Raw genomic sequence first — 19,803 nt, 5'->3', positions numbered from 1 at the left:
ATGGCTTTCCACCAAGTGCTGGGTAGGACCAGGCCACAGGTAATTTGTTCTCAGAGAAGAGAGAAGACAGTGCTTTTAATCCTCTTGTAACTACACTCATTCATGGTAACATTTCCCTGGCCGTATTCTGCACCGAAGTGAAGCTTCCCACAGTGCTACTGCCATTTAGTTCATTCCAAAGGACTACCTGCTGCTCACTCAGTGATCCCATCAGTCAATCACTGCTTATTCGCAGCTGCTCCCTCCTTTTGTCTTTCTTGGCTGAAGATTTCTCGTACATTTTACTGCATAAGACTACCACTTCCCTCTGAAAATTGATCACCGCTTCAGTTCATATGGTAAATAAAACTTGAAAAAAAAAATCAATTTTGCATTTAAGGTCACTTATAATCTGTTTATCTTAAGGCTTTTAAAAGATCTTAAAGGAGAATAGCCTGCTTTTTCAAAATTCACACGTCACTTATGGTTACTGGCTGCAGACAAGAAAATGAGTTAACAAATAATTATCTGTAATTGCTAATGAATTTGATGACAAAAAATCAGCTTTAAACAGCAAAAAATTACAAGCTCTCATAGGGATATCAAAGCTATTGGAAATAGTTGGGCGCAAACCCGCACCCAGCAGAAGAAAATCTGGAAGTAGGCACAATCTTCACACCTGTGAGTGTGGAGAGGATGAATCCTCCATCTTTTGTCTCATACTGCCCTGCAGTGAGTTCACATAACTGAGGTGAAGTAGCCAAACGTACCACCCTTTTATTTAGAGAAGGACTCAAGGTGGTACTAGTCTGCCTAGTTCCAAATTTGTTGGTAACAGATCCATGGAGCGTGCTGTGCTCTAACCACTCTCAGATGCATTGTCTGCAAGGCGGTATCAGCAGAGCTGCTCTACTGATGAATTCTAAAAATCTCACACAAGTCTACTTTAAAAACAAACAAACAAGTTTAGGTAAATATTCTTGTAAGAATACAAAAAGGTGATAAAGAGATTCAGGATGTCTAATGCAGCCTGCTTTCTGTTTCCAGCACAGAGGCAGCTCTTGAGCATGACTGAGAAGACAATTTGGTCATACCGTAGCACAGCTGTGCTGCAAACAGGGCCGTTAAAGTCACAATATGTTTTAAAAACACAAACACTAGTTTACAATAAGACTTTGAGTAGCCTCCAAAATATACTGTCTAACTGCACTATTCTCTCACCTTTTTCCTCCCACGCTGTCACCCGATTACTACAGCACTGAAACAGACACAACCTATAGCTGTATATTTTCCTCTGAAAATCAGTGATCCTGTTAATTTTCCTTATTCTTGGCAAATGTGTAGCTCACTTTCTTCCATTAATATTAATTAACTATACTTTTCTATATTGAACTTTTAATTATTTAAATACCTAACACATGGCTCTATAACTACAGGTTTCACAAGATGCATGCTTCTTCCTGCTGTTCCGGAAGTGGAAAAGAGAAAATAACAAGTCCAAACTCCTAGTCTCAAGATCTTTCAACTCAATAAAGAAAGAATCCAGTTTAGTAAATCCAAAGACTGTCTTATCTCACAAGCTTAATCCATAAAAAATCCAAAAAAAACCCCAGATTAAATTATTGTGTATTTTCATCTGGGTCACAAAAAAAAAAAAAAATCAACTTATTGCTGGTATACTGTAATTATTATTGTTTTATTTAAGTTCTTTTAATCACCGAGGAAGATATTTGATCTTCTACAAAGTTTCTTTTCCCTACAAAGATATTTTCCTCTAAAATAATACAGCATTCCAATTATATTTTTTATCATTGTTAATTCCAAAATGTGAGGAAGGGCACAATTTATGCAAAAACATACTCTTCTTATCACAAGAGATATCTGACATTTAGGAAAAAAAGAAAAAAAAAATCAAGCTATTTGTCTGAGGACAACTTTGTCATTCTAGAAATCAAATAAATGACAAAATAACCAGCCTAGAGTTCTCTTTCATACATTTGGAATAAGATGTCTAGTCACGTATGATAACAAGCTGTTGAGGGAGATGGAGGGCAAAAAGAAAAGGGCACCCAAAAAAAGCTGTAGTAATGACTTTCAGGTCCATACTATCCACATTAATCTTTCTTTATTTCGATAGACTCAAATTGAAGAAAGTGCAAAATAACACTGGCAACTTTCAACCCTTAAAAGTCCTAAGAGCTGGAATGTGGACTTCTAGCAGTCAGAAGTAATGCCTAGAGAAAAAATGAATTCAGTGCTGCACACTGGAGGCTGTTTTCTCTTCAAAAGGGAACAATTACAGCTTTGTATAATAATACCTCAAAACCGCCTACGTCTCCCCAAAGGTTATACATCCAAATACTAACATTTAATTCTTTTACTGTAAGCAAGATCTCTCACATTTTTTTTTTTTTTATGGTAAAATTAAATAGTCATGATAAATTAAATGTCATTATTAAAGAAAATTCTAGTTAGATTGTGTCACAGTTGTTTTGCTTCCATCTCTTCTTTTGACACAAGAAAGGTCTAAGCCAGACTCAATGCAAAAAAATAAATCATTTTGTGACAAATTTTCTTTTTTTCCTATATAAATAATTTTCTCTGTTAAAAATTAACTCCTTTTAACTATTTGTCAAATACTGTGAATTCTAAAGGAGATAATTTCCTGATATTTCATGTTTTCTTCTTAGGAGTATATAAATTTGTATTTCCTGAAACAGAAACAAGTTTGTTGCATTTCTGTTTTGTGCTTGGTACTAAGGAAAAGCTTTTGTACTTAGTGCATCAGTATTTTTGGAATGCCTTTACTAGAAAAAATAGGAAAAGTTAAGGCACTGTTTAGAAAGGTCATTTAAGGTCCTGGTCCAGACTCCTCATTCATTTACCTAAATAAGATACTGATACAATTCTAATGAGCTCAGCAGGGTACATCTACAGTAGTTCTAAGAAAGACAGACTTTAGTTGCAAAAATGTTAAAAGTTGTTGCAGGGATTTGCAAAATTCTAAAACATCATGGTAAAAGTTGCACCTGAATGCTTCTGTTCTCACTGAAGTCAAACCTTTGATTATAGCAGGAATAAATTTCATATTTGCTTCACTGAAAGTCGAGTTAGGCCAAATTTTTTAATTTGGGCTTTATTTTCTTCCATTTTGACCAAAAAAAAATGACTTTACATGTTGACACTTTGCCAGTGCAAAATTCTGTGGAAAAACCTGGATGGTAATGGCAGTTGGTTTACTTGTATTTTCAGCGCTTTTCCTAATTTCTCAAAGATGGACAAACTCAGCTACAGAACCAGTTACCTCCTTCATTCCATGTGCGAGGGAACATTTTCGAAGTCTTTTAGGACAGTTCCTTAGACAATCCTCATTACTGCTTATTTGCTTTCTTCTTTACACGTAAGTGCGTTCCTATCAGAGTTCACTGATCTTCATAAAGAAGCAGTGCTGCTTTAATGATCGAATACATCAGAATTCTGAATGCTTTTTATATAATCTGATTAAAAACATTAATGGAAATTAATTAAACTGGCCATGAACTCTCAAAAATATGTTCTGCTGCAAAGCGTCTCTTGAAGACCCAGGGACAACTGAATCAACCTATGTTTCTCTCAGGGGATCAGAAAGCTCTAGACCTAGTTTTAAGCAGCCACTGAAAATAGAATAGATGACTCGTGAGGAGAGAAAAAAAAAGAACAAAAAACAACCAAACAAAAATCCAACAACAAACAAACCACCCTTCCTTGAAAAGGGGCAAATCATTGTAATCTTAAGATAGTGGACCACATTTCTTAAAACAAGTCCTGCATCTCAGATCAACAGGGAAGAGGAGGTGTTTCTCCGTAACGCAATTGTCTTCAGCTGTCCTTGAAATGATTGACAGCCAAGCATTAAGCTTTAGGGATGCTCAGAAGATATTTAATGTCAAGTTCAATGTTCAATATGCTAGTATTTTAAGAACAACACCTGTTCCAAAGCCTTTGAATACTATTATCAGTCCCGGAAAACAGAAGGAGCTAGAAACACTTGGCAAGAGAAACTCCAAAAGAAGACTTTTCTCACTGTTGAGAAAGTCTCTCTCCCATCTGCAGTTTGAGAATGCTTTGTTTGTTTCTTTATCCCTCCCCCCTTTCTTTTTTATTTCCTTCCTATTTATTTATTTTTAGATTGAGTGGGCAGGAAACAACATTACTTTGGGAGCAGATTGTTCCTTACTTCTAGTCACTTTAACACAAGGTAAGGTAAGCTAACTTGTGAAAATGCAGAACTACCGTAGCAATTGCCCGTGTTCACCTTTTCCAGGCTACAGCTGATGTAATACACGCCACTTACTTTTCTTTCAAAAGCACGTTACATCAGAATAGGACTAATGGTAGTTAATCCTCTGTAAACCCATACCTTTCCTGATCTATTGTAATATATTCATGTATATATATTTGCTTACAATTCTACATGTACTTTAGGCAGTGTTTTTGTTGTGTTTCTACTGTTCTGTTGCTCTGAACAATACTCTGAGCATGTTTTCTTTGCATACAAAAAGACTGGGAATACGTATAAAATTGCTACCTGCATAAACAAAATAAAACCAGGATAAAATAGAAGTTGAATGTGTATATGCATTGATAACAATAAGATAAGTCTATTTTCAGAGCAAACCTATTTACTCGTTGAAATTTTATCAGGGAAGAAAATAGTATCATACATTTGGAGAAGAAAAAGAGAGTACATTTACAGAACATCTCTAGTGGGAATCCTGATAATCATGTAAGATTTAGAAACCCTCTAAAGAGTTTCTTCTGTAATCCGTTGACAAAGTACATATTCATTCACTTCAAGTATACAGATTTGTTTTCATCACTGTACTGAGCATCAGGTTTCTTAGGCTCACATATAAAATTCTACCCAGAAACAATACTGAGGACAATATTCTTGTATTATTCAGAAAAAAATATATCGCTTATTTAATGACTCTTTTTCAGTCTTAAATTTCACATGCTCATCTTGAATTCAAATACAGAGTTTACTTCTGAAATAACAGTGTGTGTTACTGAGCTCGTTTTACATTTATAAGCATTAACCTGGAACCTCAGACTTAAAAGCAGTGTGCTTGATGAATTACATAGCCTTCTGAATGGATGCGCTGAAAGATTATCATTCTAACTTCTTTCTGTCTAGCAAAAAATAAGGGAACACCACTTGACAACTCAAATACACCAGTATTTTCTCTAGCACTAACATGGTCTCTGAATAAAACATACAATAATGGCAAGTTTTGGTTATTTTAAAGAATAATCCAGTGATTGGATATTAAAAATGGCACCTGCACATTTTTTTTTTCCTTGAACCAGATCCTTAGGACCAGAACTCAACAATTAGTTAAGAAATGTGGTCTTAAGATGCCTCTGAACTCCACCAATTCTGTCTTTCAGGTCCAACTTCAGCACAAGGTAGAACCAGAAGTTACCGTAGCTGCTGAAAGTAGAGATCATCCAAATAAAACAACCTCAAATTATGAGGTTCTACACTCCTGAACAACACTTGTGCTGAAAGAAGAAGAAAAGATTTTTCAAGTAGCTGCTTAATCTAGCCTCTCATTTACTTCCAGTGAAGAGCAACAGCACAACACAGATTCCAACATCTGACCCCTGGTTTATATTCAAAAATCACATTTGCCTTTTTTTAGTAACAGAGCTACAGCGAGCTGCAACACAGGCCACGTCTTACAGAGACAAGTAGAGAAAGGAAAGCGTTTGCATTCTTGTGCTCTGAGCTGAGAACAAGCAAGATTTTTTCCTGTGTTGACAGTATACTTTTGCATTGACAAATACATGATTCATTCAAAACAACACATTATTTACTAATCCAAGTATATAAGCAAAAGGCCAAAACAAGCCTGCAGAACAGAAAGTCAACTATATTTGAGTCTTTGGAAATTTTCCTCTGGCTGACTAACTTCATCTCTAGCAGAAAGAACTAGACCACCTTCACTGCACGTCCACTCCTTCAGAGGGAGAGTTTGACGGGCCACCAGCTTTTCCACTGTCACTGCTTGGAAGCCTCTTTGACGTTGATCAGGGCTTATCATAGTTTGAGTCTTTCACCTTTCTTTGGTCACAGGCTTTTGTCTTTGAGAAGCGGACCATTCTGATCCTGGGAGTGTGATCAATAGCATCCTCCCGTTGGAAAGCTCAGCCCTTGTTTCCCTACACCTGACACTGTTGCAACTCCTTAAGCCTATTTGGGGGAGAACTGCTGAGTAGCGTCAGCAGCCAAGAAGTGCTTTGATGCCTTTGAAGTTCTTGTGATAACCATGTTATGACTAAGCAGCACATTGACTAGTCTAGAGAGGATAGGACCCAATCTGAAGGAGACGCTGAATTTGACAACAAAGTTGCAGAAAGCATTAATGCATTGGCTCAGCCTAGGAGACCTCACCAGTTTGTTCATGAGACAGAAAAGCAAATGATGGAGGTGGCCATGGAGGAACACAAGCTATCTGCCCCTGCAATCTGGGAAGATCACTGTACATGAAGGCTTTCAGTTCTTTACCAACTGCTGATTATATGAAAGAGACAACCTGGTTATACCCATGACCAGTGGAAGCACGCTGACACCAAATTCGATATGCTCAAATCTGTATGTTCTCATCAGGTACCTTCTGATCACCCTTCAGGGGTAACTAAAGCAACTAGAAAACTGAATCCACGTGATCAGTAAGGACAATAAAAAATAAAAAAGTTATGAAAGTTGCTGCTTAGGTACAAAGTTCTCATTGTTAATACTTGAGCATGTTTTAAATTGGGAAACAAATCTCACTGTAGAAGTTGCTCTAGAAATAGGGAAATATCAAATTATCACCATTGACAGTGAGCAAGAAAGAATTAACTCAGTTTGAACTTCAGATTAGACTGATCATATAAGATTGTTAATAAGGATGTGGAAGTACACACTTAATTTGGAAATGGATCATATTTGATAGACACAAGAGATAATTATAGAACTTCAGCTGTCATTTTATAGTATAACCATACACAAAATTGTCATACTTCGTAAAATACAAATTAATGAGGCCATTTGCTGAATCTGTTTTAGGTTTGCTGTCTGAGAAAGTATCACAAATTTGCAGAAACAACCACATCTGGTGTGGACTTATCTATTTGAACAAATAAACAGTACATACAGAATATGTATTTTTATATATATATATATGATAAAGCAATGGAACATAATTTTCTACCATGCAACCATTTCTGAATGCTTCTCCTAATATAAATAGGGATGAGAAGCAAAAGTGTACAAATTTTCCAGTCAAAAGCTTGAAGTGAATTAACTCACTTAAGACATTTAGTTTCATAATATTTTGGGGGAGTTAATTATAAGCTTATATTTTAAATATTTTGAATATTTTTCACACTTGAAAATAATATTTTGTCTTGAAAATTCCGAAGCAAACAAACAAAATAAATCCCCACACCCAACCACAACTTGCTAATTTGCAAATGTGTACGTTTGTTTTCTGAATGAGCAATAACCACATAAACCACTAACAGAGGGGGGGCAAAAAGTGTTTGGATGAGCTGGTGCTTAGTTATCGGGGGTGGTGAGGGGGAGAAGCCTTTTAAGAAAGTATTGACTTAAACTACGAGGTCAGGAACACAAAAGACAGTTGAGAGTTGTAAGAAGGTGAAGGTATAATAGCACATAGGCAGATCCAAGAGCTGCGTCGTGGAAATCCAGACAGGCAAACCCTTAATGCTGTTCTTCCACATAGGCAACACAGGTAAAGAGAACTTCGCGGATCTCTGGGATCTCCTGCACAACTAAGAGCCACCCCAGCATTAATTCTCTTTGGTTAGCATGTATTTGCTGGTTTCGTATGTAAAGAATGTGTATGTGTAACACACATACAACAATACAAAATATTTACCATGAGAATTCTGAGCAGCTGAAGTAACTGTTAAAGCAGTTGTTACCTGCGCTTTTTTGAGATATGCAATTTTTTCATAATGTGATTTATAATTGCTAATTAGACACAAATCGTTGTAATAGTGAAATTAAAAGACTTACATGAATGAATTTTTGCAAAGTTCTATGGAAAGCAAAGCATATTTTCTAATGGAATCCCTTCTTGCACTGTTGCCCAGAATTAGAATTATCCCTCTTCTGGATTAAAGATGCATTGGTGGATTAGTCTATCACTGATGACAACATAATATATCCTTCCCAGAGGCTTAAAATGAAAGGAGGTCTGTTAACTACAGACTATGTTAAAACAAAAACCAAAAAAAAAGCCCTTTGACACAAAACTGTATTTTAACATTTAAATATCATCATGTGTGAGGTCTAAAAAGTTTGTGAAACACAGCCTCAGGTCCAGTGCCATGTATCAGTTCTATCCCTTTCACAGATTGCAACACCTATAAAACTAGTAAGACATGGGACTGATTCCTGCAAGGATTAGCCATCAGTATTACTTCTAGCTTTAGCCACCTGGACAACCTCAGGAATACCTCCTGGACAATTTAAATGAAAAGAAAATTTGCTTTAATGTTTCTACCTGATGCTCAGATATGTATACACATTTTGCAAAATTGTACTTCTTTATTTAAAATTTTTTGTCAGTTAAACAAGCAATAATTTTGTATTTAAATTTAGCTTTTTTAAAGGAAAATGCTATCAAAGCAACAAGAGAGAGGAGCTATTTCTGAAGATTTTAAATTGAATTATGATGTGGATTGATATACATAACTTTGTTTCAGATAACATTAAGTTAATTCATTGTTTTAAAATTCTAAAAGAGATATTATGTTATTCTGTAAATTAAGACACATGATACCAGTTTTCCATAGAATAGTATAATCCTCCAAAGTTTTGTTAGATACAAGACTACATAGTTCATAAATGTCTTCCTTGTGAATTCCTGGGAATATTTCACATGCTGATTGTCACGCAATGATGGCTTCCAGAATAGGCCTGTTTAATATTAAAGCCAAATTCTGAAAAGCTAACTAAAAAGAAAAATTTCACTGCCTGTAATAAAATACAATATACTGTATTTTCTGGAGGTACTTAAATACCTAATTACATTCTTTTTCAATTACATCCCAGGAAAAAAATAGATGACTTGTTAGCATCAGAGATTTCAAAGTAAGACACTGGGGTGTGTTTCTTCTTGTTTAAGAAAAGGTTGGCCCAACCGACTTCATGAAGGTTAGTAGAATTTTCAGTTTAAAAAAGCAGCTACATTTGGCTATAGAATTCTGCTAAGCAATAAACTTTCTGCCACATGTGTCTGCTGGTGTCACTCACAACAAGGGGATTAGATACTTTTCTAGTGTTTATTAAATAAAGACCTTCCTGTCATTACTGGTGTTGCTTGCTAAATTGGATCTTTGAAGAACAATATAAAATTCATTAAATGTTTGTGTGTACAGTTCGCAGGCTGTGTGCTCCATCCTTTGAAAGGAAGCCATTGTAAAGGAGGAGGGTCCTGAGCACAAAGGAAGGAAGAACTGCTTTTCTAGCAAATGACAGCATCAGCCACAAAACTCCTGTAAGAGCTGCATGCTTCAATATGCAGTAAATAAAACCCATATGCTTTATACAAATTAGAGTGGAGGGCAGGGGAAAAGGACTTTGAGTTCCGTAGTGGAAGGAATTTAAATGTACATCTAAATAGTCTTAAAAGGGATTGCTTTATAATGAAGTATCAATTACATACAGCCCTGAATCATAATTAGCTATGTATCCTCAGACTAGCAGAGCAGTTATAACGCAGTTCTGTGCTTCTCTGCAATTGATCTCAGTGACTGTATCATTTTCTTGACATTTTACAACTTATTGATTCAGTAGTCACGGTTCAGTTGTCTCAATCACACACTAACTGAACCATTGAGAAAATACCAATAGACAAATAATCGAGAAGACACCAAACCCATTAGATTGCAAGCTTTTCAGTCAAGAAACGGCTGACAGCAACTCAAATCTGAGTTTGTTTTCCCTCTGCTTTGGATATCTGGGTGGTTTTAAAGGGTTTTAAAGGGAATTAAAGGGAAGGGAGTTCATTTTGCCCCAAGTCTGCACTCTCCACCCTCCTTTTATTTTCTTTAATATGCGGAAGCCCCGTTAAAAGGCGACACAAAAACTCAGGATGTGGGCAACAACGAACCCACGGCAAGCTCCGAACTCCCGTAGGGGAGCAAGCCAGCTTCGCCCAGGGGAGCCAGCTCAAGACTGCGCCTTGCCGGGGGAGCCGCGGGGCGCGGAGCCGTGCGCGGCGGGGCGCGGAGCTGCCGGACCCGCGCGGGGGCCGGTCCCCGTCCCTGTCCATGGTGCTGCAGCCGGACGCCTCTGCCAGCGCCGCGCTGCCGCTTGAAGGGGCTCTTTCTTCCTCCCTCGGCTAACACCCTGCAACAGCTGCTGAGCCCGATTTGCGGGAATTCAGCTTTTAGGGAGATTTAATAGCGGGGGTGAGGGTAATGAAAAAAACACATTAAAAAATCCCCAAACCTCCTGCCAAAGCCCTGCCCGGGCTCTGAAGCCTGCCTTTGTCTCGGCTGCCAGGGGCGCGGGGCAGGAAGGGGAAGCCCCAGCCCCAGCCCAGCGCACAACTTTCCTGCAGAAATCCTGGCTCCAGCGGCAGCTCGCCCTGGCCCCGGCCCTCCCGGAGCCCCCCGGACGGGAGGTCGGGAGGAGAGGGGACCCAGAACCCTCCTCACCTGCAAAGCTTTGGAGAAGCCAGGCAGGAGAGCGGGAGAGGCTGGGAGCTCCCTCGCCTCCCCCTCCTCTCTACCGGCTTCTGGTACCAAGGAAACCCCCAGAGGGCGGAGGGGAGGGAAGAGGAGGCTCCCACTATACCCACGGTGTCCCCCGTGCATCTCCTTCTCCGGGCGCCCAAAGCCGACGCCCGCTGCCCCAGCCCGGACTCACGTGTGCCGTCAAACCGGGTGGCGATGGTGTCGAGGAAGGTGTTCTGGGGTGCCAGTAATCCCTTCATAACCGGCATTTTTCCAGCGCGGTTGGAGGTTCCCCATCAAAGTTTGCCTACGAGGGTGTTTCGAGAAGAAAGTGCAGAGGGCGCCCGGGGGAAGAGAGGGAGGAGGCGGAGGGAGGGAGGGAGAGAAGGATGGGGAGGGGGAGGGGGAGGGGGAGGAGGAGGAGGAGGAGGATGGGGATGCCGCCGCGCCGCCTCCGGCGCCGGGAGCCCCCCGCTCGTCAGCCCCGGCACAGCAGAGCGCTCCCGCCCCCGCCGCTGGCTGCCGGGCGGGGCGGCCGCCCAGCGCCGCGCACAGGTGCGGAGCCCCCCGGCCAGCAGCCCCCGCGCCCCCTCCCCACGCCTCCCGCGGAGTGGGAGCGCGGAGCGCCGGCGGAGAGCGGCGGTGAGGGAGGAGGGCAGGGAAAGGGCGAAGAGCAACGTTTATCTACCTGCGGCTGGAGCGGGGCGGGAGCAGCAGAGGAACCAGCGGCCGCCCCGGGGCTGCCGGGCCCTCCTCCGGCCCCCCATCCCGGCCTGACCCCTCCAGCTCCCCTGGCACATAAGAAGTTTCCCAGACTTGAAGCATAATAGCTCACAGGCACCCTGTTTTGCGAGCAACAATACTGCAGGGTAAAGCTTGGGACCACACTTTGCTGAAAGGAGAAACCCTGCGTTGACATGTATAGCAAGTGCCCCTGTAGGATGGTCTTTGGAGAGCGAGACTGGAACATGGAGAATACTCCATCAGGTGTGTGGTCTCATGCGCTATTTGCATGTTGAAGCTATTTTCTTTATTTATTTAAGCGATGGGCATTTTCAAATTCAGTGTGAATATTTCCTAGATCATTTCTTAGAAAATCCTCCCTGAAAAGTTCCTAGAAGAGATAAATTGATTTTTTGCCAACCGAAGAGAGAATAGAGACTTAGATCCTAGCACAGAAGGTCTAATGTGTAAATTAAATCAAACAACAATAACAACTGAAAAAAAAAAAAAAAAGGAAGAGGCACGCACACAAGCTGCTCCCACATTAGGATGAGTACCTTGCTCAGGCTGGTACCATGGCTCTTTAAAAGCTACCAGATAATGCCCCAAGGTACAGTCATTTCACTTACTGTATCAGCAATGGCAAAAATTCTCCATGTTCTCTCAGAATTAAAAGACACTGGAGAAAAAAGTGTGAGCACACTCCCCAGTCTACAAAGCCACTGCACACTGTGGAGGGGAAGCCTGTTGGTATCTGGCTATTTGACAGTATTGCTATTTTTATTTCTTGCTATTCCCATTTATTTGCGCTTCTCCCTTTCTCCAGATGGATAGAGGACTTTGATTCCCACTTTTTAGGATAAGCAGCACAGAGAGAGGCTCTAGGAGGGACAAAAAAGTCTTTCTTTATGACAGATAATTAAAAGGAAAAAAACCCAAACCAAAGCTTCAGAAAACGCTGAGGCATAGGTTTTATAGCACAATATAGAGCCTACCCACAGTAACCCCACCTTGGCTTTGAAGAACACAACAGTATTTTACCAAGATCATGAATCTGTCCAGTTCTCCTTGTACTGGAGCCCTGCACAAAACAGTTGATATAGAGCTGCCAGCTCAGTTTTCTGAAGTAGCACGTGAAAAAGGGAGACTGCTTTACAGTCACTATTACTTTGGAAGTCTCCAAGATCTCACAGAACTCTCAGTTTCTTAGTTAGCTGATTAACTTCAAATTCATGGCTTTTACATTCACCAGGAATCACTAATCTTGTCCTTAAAATGCGCAATTTTTAATAATGAATGCCAGCAATTGTTAATTTTTTTTTTTCAAAATTATTCCCATGTCTTCCTGTTCAATATAAACAGAGCCCCAAAATTAATTTTTCTTCATAGTTTTCCATTTAGTCTCACTGACAGGTATCACACTTGTAGTTAAATTTTATATGGCTATCATGAGCTACAGCATGTCCCTACTGGGGAAATAAAGAAAGTCCTATTCCGGTACTTGCAAAATCCAGCATGACCAAATTTTCACTTCTGTCAAAGCGCTCAGCAACAGAGGTTATTAAGGTAAATCTGAACTTTTGAAATCTGCCAAGGGATTCACATATGTTGTAGCACATGTGCTGCAATTGTGTTACAGCTTGTATTATTTTCCATGACCTGCCCCAAATGCCATTTAAGTAGGGATACAGTGAAAGAGAAAGGAATATATTCTCAATCCTACTAGAGGCAGTCAGGAGAGAACAACCTGTGTATATTTAAAGATTTCTCAATTTTGACTCACCAAAAAACATCACAGAAGAGGAACAAATGCTACAATTTTCCAGGGGAGCTGAACTGCCATCTTAACTGCAGTAAGCACAAACTACAGTTATTGAAATGTGTGCACCACTGGCCAGGAGAAGGTGATGGCAACTGCAGTGAAAGCTCTACCAACAATGAAAACCTGGTGATGTACAAGACAGAGGGACAATACCAAATTCTCTATAAGGAGAATGTGTTGAAGGCCTCTTCAACTGTGAGAACTTCAGGAAAGAGGAAGTTCGTACAAATACTTGCAAACATGGCATACCGTTAGCTATTGTCACCACCAATTTATAATGTACCGTGAACAATTGGTAACAACTAAGCTTTTAAAAAGTCGTGTTTGTGTTCTACATACCACAAAACAACCACCCAAACTTCATTCTGAAACAGAACTAATGAAACATTTTGCAAAAATTATACACACAACAAAAAGCCTAAAACTATGTAAGAAGAGAAACTGAAGTGTAACATCTTATTTTGCACTTGAATTTGGCAGGTTCTACAACCTTTTACTCACAAGAGTAATCCTTTTTAATACAGACTGATACTTCAGAGAGTTAGATGCAAAACACTGAAGTATTAAGTCTGGAGTAGTTCAAAGCAGACAAATTTAGCAGGTTGAAATTTCAGTGAGCTGAGAACAAAAAGTTCAGGAAAGCAGACACAGAGGAGCTGAGAGTATTTAAGAGGGAGGTGAAGGAGCAGCTGAAAATTTGTAGTCAAGTCCTGGAAAATTATTTCTTAAGATTTGAGGAAAATGCAAACTAGGGACTCTGAATAGTCTGAAGTAGGTTTTTTTGGCTTTTTTTTTTTTTCCCCATCTTCTTTTTTTTTTTTCCCCCTCTCTAATGTTTAAGAAGAGGTAAAATACAAACCCAGAAGACTTTAGTCTTATTTCTGGCAATCAGCTTTCAATCTTCTATATTAATTTAGAATTTGAGTGTCTGGGATACCTAGACACTGTCTCTCAAAGATTACATATCTTTGCTGGCAAGGGCAGACAAACAAGAGTTAAAATCTAACTTTGATTTTTTGTATATAAATCTATATCTGCTCCAGGTAAATAGCCCACTCCCTGTATTCCTCTCTTTGTTTACTGTGTAACATTCTGCTGAATGCAAAATGTGAAAAAAAAAATTGTGGCAAAACAGTACCAGAACTGAGAGACTAGGGACTAATAGCACTGCTGCTACACTTCAGGTTGCCATTAGAGTCTGCATTGCAAACAAAATTTAGTCAGTCACAATTTAGACCAGAAGTATGATCGGAGAAAATAAGGTTGGTTACTTCAAATTACTCAATGGTATGTAAAACATAATCTCAGCCATACGTTTCCTCCCACATATCCACAGCTATTTGGGCACTCAACATAGCACATTACATTGAGGCACTGTATAATCTTTTTAGATATTGCTAGTTACCCAGAAATGAGGGCATGGGCAGAGAGTTTTGCACAGAATCGCAAGGAGCATATGCAAGGAGCAGCACGTTGTAGCATTTTTGGTCATAATTGCACACCTCCTTTTCTTCATTTATAATTTAACCAAAAGCACATTTTATAAGTTTCTTTATTAATATTCCACAGTACCAGGATTTACCTCATAATATAAGAAGTTAGCAGCTGCTTATTGCTTCCTTGGCACAAGCACTTGACCTCAACTTACCTGCTACAGTTATGCAAATTAAAACAGTTAGTGAAAATCAAATTAACAGTCAGGAAGGACTGCCTACAGCTTACTTTTGTGCTTGAAATTGCCACCCACTTATTTGTTTGTTAACCTGGGCATCCAAGGGAAAAAAAAGGGAATTATGAGAGAGTCTGAAAATACTAGGAAAAGGGGAAGAATGGCAACCTGCTGTTCATCTGCCACGAACAGGCTAATTTAGTCTGAAGTAGTGTGTGTTAAGAGTATTATCCTAATAAATGATCATTGTGCTTAAAGAAATGCTGGCCCCTTTCTTTCACCGTGCATAATCCAACAACGGAACTTTGCAAGAATAAAGCTGCATAATTGAAGCTCTGCCAAGGGAGGGAGAGTCTGGGTCGAGGTTTAAATGCAGATACCACCTCTGGCTCAGGAGGTGACTAAGTTGCTATAGGCCGGGAAAGCTTGCAAGAAAAAGGGTCACAATACTCATCTTGTTACTATGCTCTGCTCCCACTATCTGCTGTTAGTCACAGTGGAGAAACGATACTGGGTTAGACAGACCCGTGGTCTGACCCAGTAAGTGCTACTCGGATATTATACTGGTTACAGAGACCTACATGTGATTACCTATTTGCCAGCAATTCCTACTATAAGACCATATTTTCTGTTTTGTAAAACTTTGCCAAACATAGCAATCTGCTTCAGAGAGAATATTTCCCTGAAATATTTCAGCTAAAGAAAAATTAAAAAAATTCATCCATATTCAAGATTCAAGTGAGAAGGAAAAGCACAGGTTTAGAAATCTCAGCAAATAAAGAAGCAACTCATTGGAACATAACGCAAAGGAGGAGCCATTCTAGGGAACTGGCCTGGAAATTACTGGTAATTAGGATGAAATGGGTGAGGGCAAACAGAATGTAGATGTCGGAGTAAGGAAAAACTGGAGCTCTGTGGGGAACTTGGAAATGCTTGGGGCCTTAGCCAGAAAGCAGAAGTCAGCAGAAGCAAGAAACAAAAAGGTCATTAGGAAGTATAACCCAGTTGAATTACTCAGTGGGAAAGAGACAGAAGACGAACAGCAGGAGATGAAGCAGAGCAGCTCTGAAACAGTGGGGCAAAACACCAGGAGCAGGGTGAAAAATGAAAAAGGAAACTGGAGCTGGCTAGCTAGACAGAATGACATGGGGAAAACACAGGATTGGATCATGGACAATTTGGGGATGAAAGGGTTGACAAGCGAAGTACGGGGGAGGGAACCAGAAGAATCCGTATATGACAGTACCTGGAATGAAATTAGAGTCCAACCTCACTTTTCCTCTGCTACTGGCAAATACCTATGAAATGTTTGGCAGAAGCCCCTTTTCCTTTTTGTGCTGGTGTAAATGAAGGCTGCAAGATTACCAATGCTCACATACACACCGTTCACTAATGTACTGAAAAAAAATAAATATGGTAGATACAAAAGGTTCTAGTTGTATTGATATCACCAGCGTATTAGGCTGCAATTTCTGGTTTTGTATTTCCTTTCAAAATATATAGGAGGTCACACGCAACATAATGAATAATTTCATTATTCATATTATTCAACTACATAGAACAATTACGGTCTCTAAAGTCTTGATTTCATCTTTGTATACTTAGAATGCTCATCATACTTCTACATACCCAGGTCTCAAGTGTGCCTCAGCTTTGTATAAAGAGGAGATGCTGCCTCACGTCTTCTGGAAAGTAGAAGGTCAATTAAGATCTGAAGATAATCTTGTTGTCAAACCAAAAATGAGTCAACGGTGAATAGACTATACCAGATCTCACAATTAAAAAGGTTATAAAATTTCTGTTTCTGTCCCCGGTTTTCTATCTATAAAAGCAGGATTACAGTTCTCATCTCTAAAAACTGTGTGGATATCGTTACTGTTTGTGTAACAACCAAATTCTACAAAAACATCAGAAAAAGCAAGAAACAAATTAGCAGTTTTCATTCAAGAGATGTTTGGGTAGCATTCAGAAAGTTATGGAACCACTTTTCAAAGAATGAGGATTAACAAGACACTGAATTGTTCTATCATTAATTGAGCACCATCATGTGGGAAAAAATAATCATTGTTACTCATAGGAAAAACACTGCTTAGAGGAGAAAGGTACCTCTACACACAGAATTAGCATCCAAAGCTGAATAAACAATATCTAGTTTGACTCAAGTTTGGATTCCATCAGAAAACAAAGCCAAAAACCCACCAAACTAAGCTCAAACACTCAAAAAAAAGTAAATGATAACACTGTAAAAGAAATAATCACACTGTACTTCTGGAGATGAAGCTGAAGCTTATGGTTACCTAAATGGGAACAGACCTTTCCTTCTCAAAATCTATGCCAGAAAATAAAGATAGAGAGAATGCTGTATTTAGAAGAGACTGTAATAGCTTTTTTGTGGATTTTCTGGATATGAAAGAAATCACGTGCCTGTTTACCTCACTGTGGCATCGAAAGAAATGTTGACATTAAAGGATCTTTTAGATTATTCTACAGCTCAAAACAATGTTGCTGTTTCAGTTCACCTGTTAACGAGTGGGTTTTTTTGTTCCCAATTCTTTCCTTTGAATACTTAGTTAATACAAATGTAGGTGTTGAGAATATTCTTTATAGTAATATCACAACTTCACTAATTTATGATTTGGAATTTAAAACTATTTCATTATTTTTAAAAAAAATCCATTACATTTGTCTGCTTGAATTCAAAGAGTACAAAACCAGAATTACTTGCAAGGTAAGATTGTGCTCAGTGAAAGCAAAGGAGAATTCAGCTAAGAAGTATAAAAAGTGATACTGCTTTTATAGGAGCTACAGTAGGATGCTTTGGATAAAGACGGTACTCACAAGCATTGCTCTAGCTATGAGATTTGCTCTTAAGCCTTAAGCATGATCTCCTACATGCAGATGTAAAAAGTGATTCCTCCCACAGATCCACAGAAGTTAATGAGAAATTATGCTACCATGCTTCCATGCAGATATCCCCAAACAGTGGGAAATAAGCATCTAAATTTCCTGTCAGTGGATTTCCATGATGACTTTCCAACACCATAATTAACATACAACTCAGAAGACAGTAAAAATTCCTTCACAAGTACACCTATTTTTAAATTATTAAACTGGACAAATTGAAAATAAAGAAATTTTTTCTGTTTCTATTAAATTTCTTCTGTTCCCTCCATGATGTTTTTGGAACACAATTTATATCAACATCACTAAAATAACTCACATGATTCAGTGGTATTCTTCCTGACTTACATCAGTGCAATAAAGAGCAGGATGAGACCCACCAGCTGTTTTTCCTTTAATAGTATTTCTAACTTGCAAAACAAGGCAGATAATGCTGAAAGTAACAAGCAGTATGGCTATGCTTGTCCCTAGCAGTATTGTGGTGCTAATTCGAATTAAGATTTTGGTGGCCATTCATGAAGTGACAAGGGATCAGGAAACGACGGCAACATTGTTTTTTATAAATCACTGCAAGTCACAAAAGACTACCAAGACACAGAAAAATCAAAAGGAAACAGAGACTAGTATTTCACTAGGTGTCATCTTCAATTTTGTTTCCAGTGCAATTGCTTTGACGGAAGATCCATTAACAAAAACCCTGGGTGGCACTACTGGTTTTTGTTCCTTCTTCTTTCCTGGATTTTACCGCATTTTTAAAAAGTGAATTATCTCATATGAAGATACAAGATCATAGCTAAAACACACTAGACAGCATTCAGGACTTCCATGCTTGTAATGTACAAGTATCTCTATCACTTCATATCATAAAGACACAGAAGTTAGTGCTATGATGATGAATGCATTTTTAATAGACTTTTTAAATGGATACATAACTTAGACCTGATATAGTTTTTCTACAAAAATGTCCTACTACAGAGATATAGGTCCAAGTTCTTAGACATTTAGGGTTTTTATGGTAAATATGGATACCACTCAATTATATGGCTTGTTTTGGTGTGAAGCAAACAGTAAAGAGACATTTTCTGGAATCCGCAATTAGCAAGCTTCACAGAAGTCAACAGTGATATTTGAAGCCAGATAATAAGTTTTATTTTAGGAAAGTTGAGGTTTCCCCCCATTATATAGTTATAATCAATGTATTTTGTAGTATCTTTCCTAATGTCTAAACAATAACTGGACTATATTTCTGAACTACAGTTCTTAAAGCATCATTTTACACAGTTAGGATTCAGAGCTAATACACATGCCAGGTGAAATGTAACTTCTATCTCAATACACATTGTATGTGACCTTAGTGGACATACACTTTAAAGATATCCTGAGGTCCTTAATCTTTGCCACAGAAGACTATAAAGACAATGATCACAGAGATCAAAAAGCGTGTTTGATGTATCAATAACATGTCATAAGTAGCAGCTTAAAAACTCCATGAAGTGCTAGAGAAAGATGCGTTTATTTCTTTAAACTATATTACTATAGTTCCAAAATACTTGTCCATAAAGTGTTAAGTACACTTAAAAAAAAAAAAAAAAAAAAAGACAATTATTTGTAAAAACACAGCCTCACCAAGATCAAATGCTTTGCCAAGAGTTGCGAGTTATTTGCCATCTCTACTGAAAAACAGAGGGGGGTTGTTTGTTCCCCCTCCCCTGCTTTTTAGTTTTCAAACACAGTCTGGAGTTTGTTTTCCATCTTTTTATCAGACAATCATTGCTGTCATTCTATACTCAGGAGCCTCAGTATGCGTACCAAAAAAGAGAAATATACAAAAAAAGCTAATGATCTATCTTAGTGTCTAGATACCTAAAACTGAGTAATACAAGTATTTCAAGACACACTACAAAGGATTAACTACGGTGTGTTAAAGCTACACAAACCAGAGCCAACTACATCCCATACATACAAAAGCCTT

The 19,803-nt window shown here is 38.8% G+C and overlaps 1 protein-coding gene across 1 annotated transcript in view; it reads right to left on the bottom strand.

Moving 5' to 3' along the window:
• The window catches only part of KCNH8 (potassium voltage-gated channel subfamily H member 8), a 191,313-nt gene extending 180,236 nt beyond the window's left edge, over positions 1 to 11,077 (bottom strand). The window contains exon 1 of the mRNA XM_063325153.1: positions 10,910 to 11,077. Within this exon, the coding sequence (XP_063181223.1) occupies positions 10,910 to 10,985 (76 nt within the window). The 5' untranslated portion in view covers positions 10,986 to 11,077. The remainder of the gene's footprint in view (positions 1 to 10,909) is intronic.
• Positions 11,078 to 19,803: the final 8,726 nt, after the last annotated feature.

Source organism: Chroicocephalus ridibundus, chromosome 2 (assembly GCF_963924245.1).
Source record: "Chroicocephalus ridibundus chromosome 2, bChrRid1.1, whole genome shotgun sequence".
In the NCBI taxonomy this organism is placed as follows: domain Eukaryota; kingdom Metazoa; phylum Chordata; class Aves; order Charadriiformes; family Laridae; genus Chroicocephalus; species Chroicocephalus ridibundus.
This window is presented reverse-complemented; position numbering and strand designations above follow the sequence as displayed.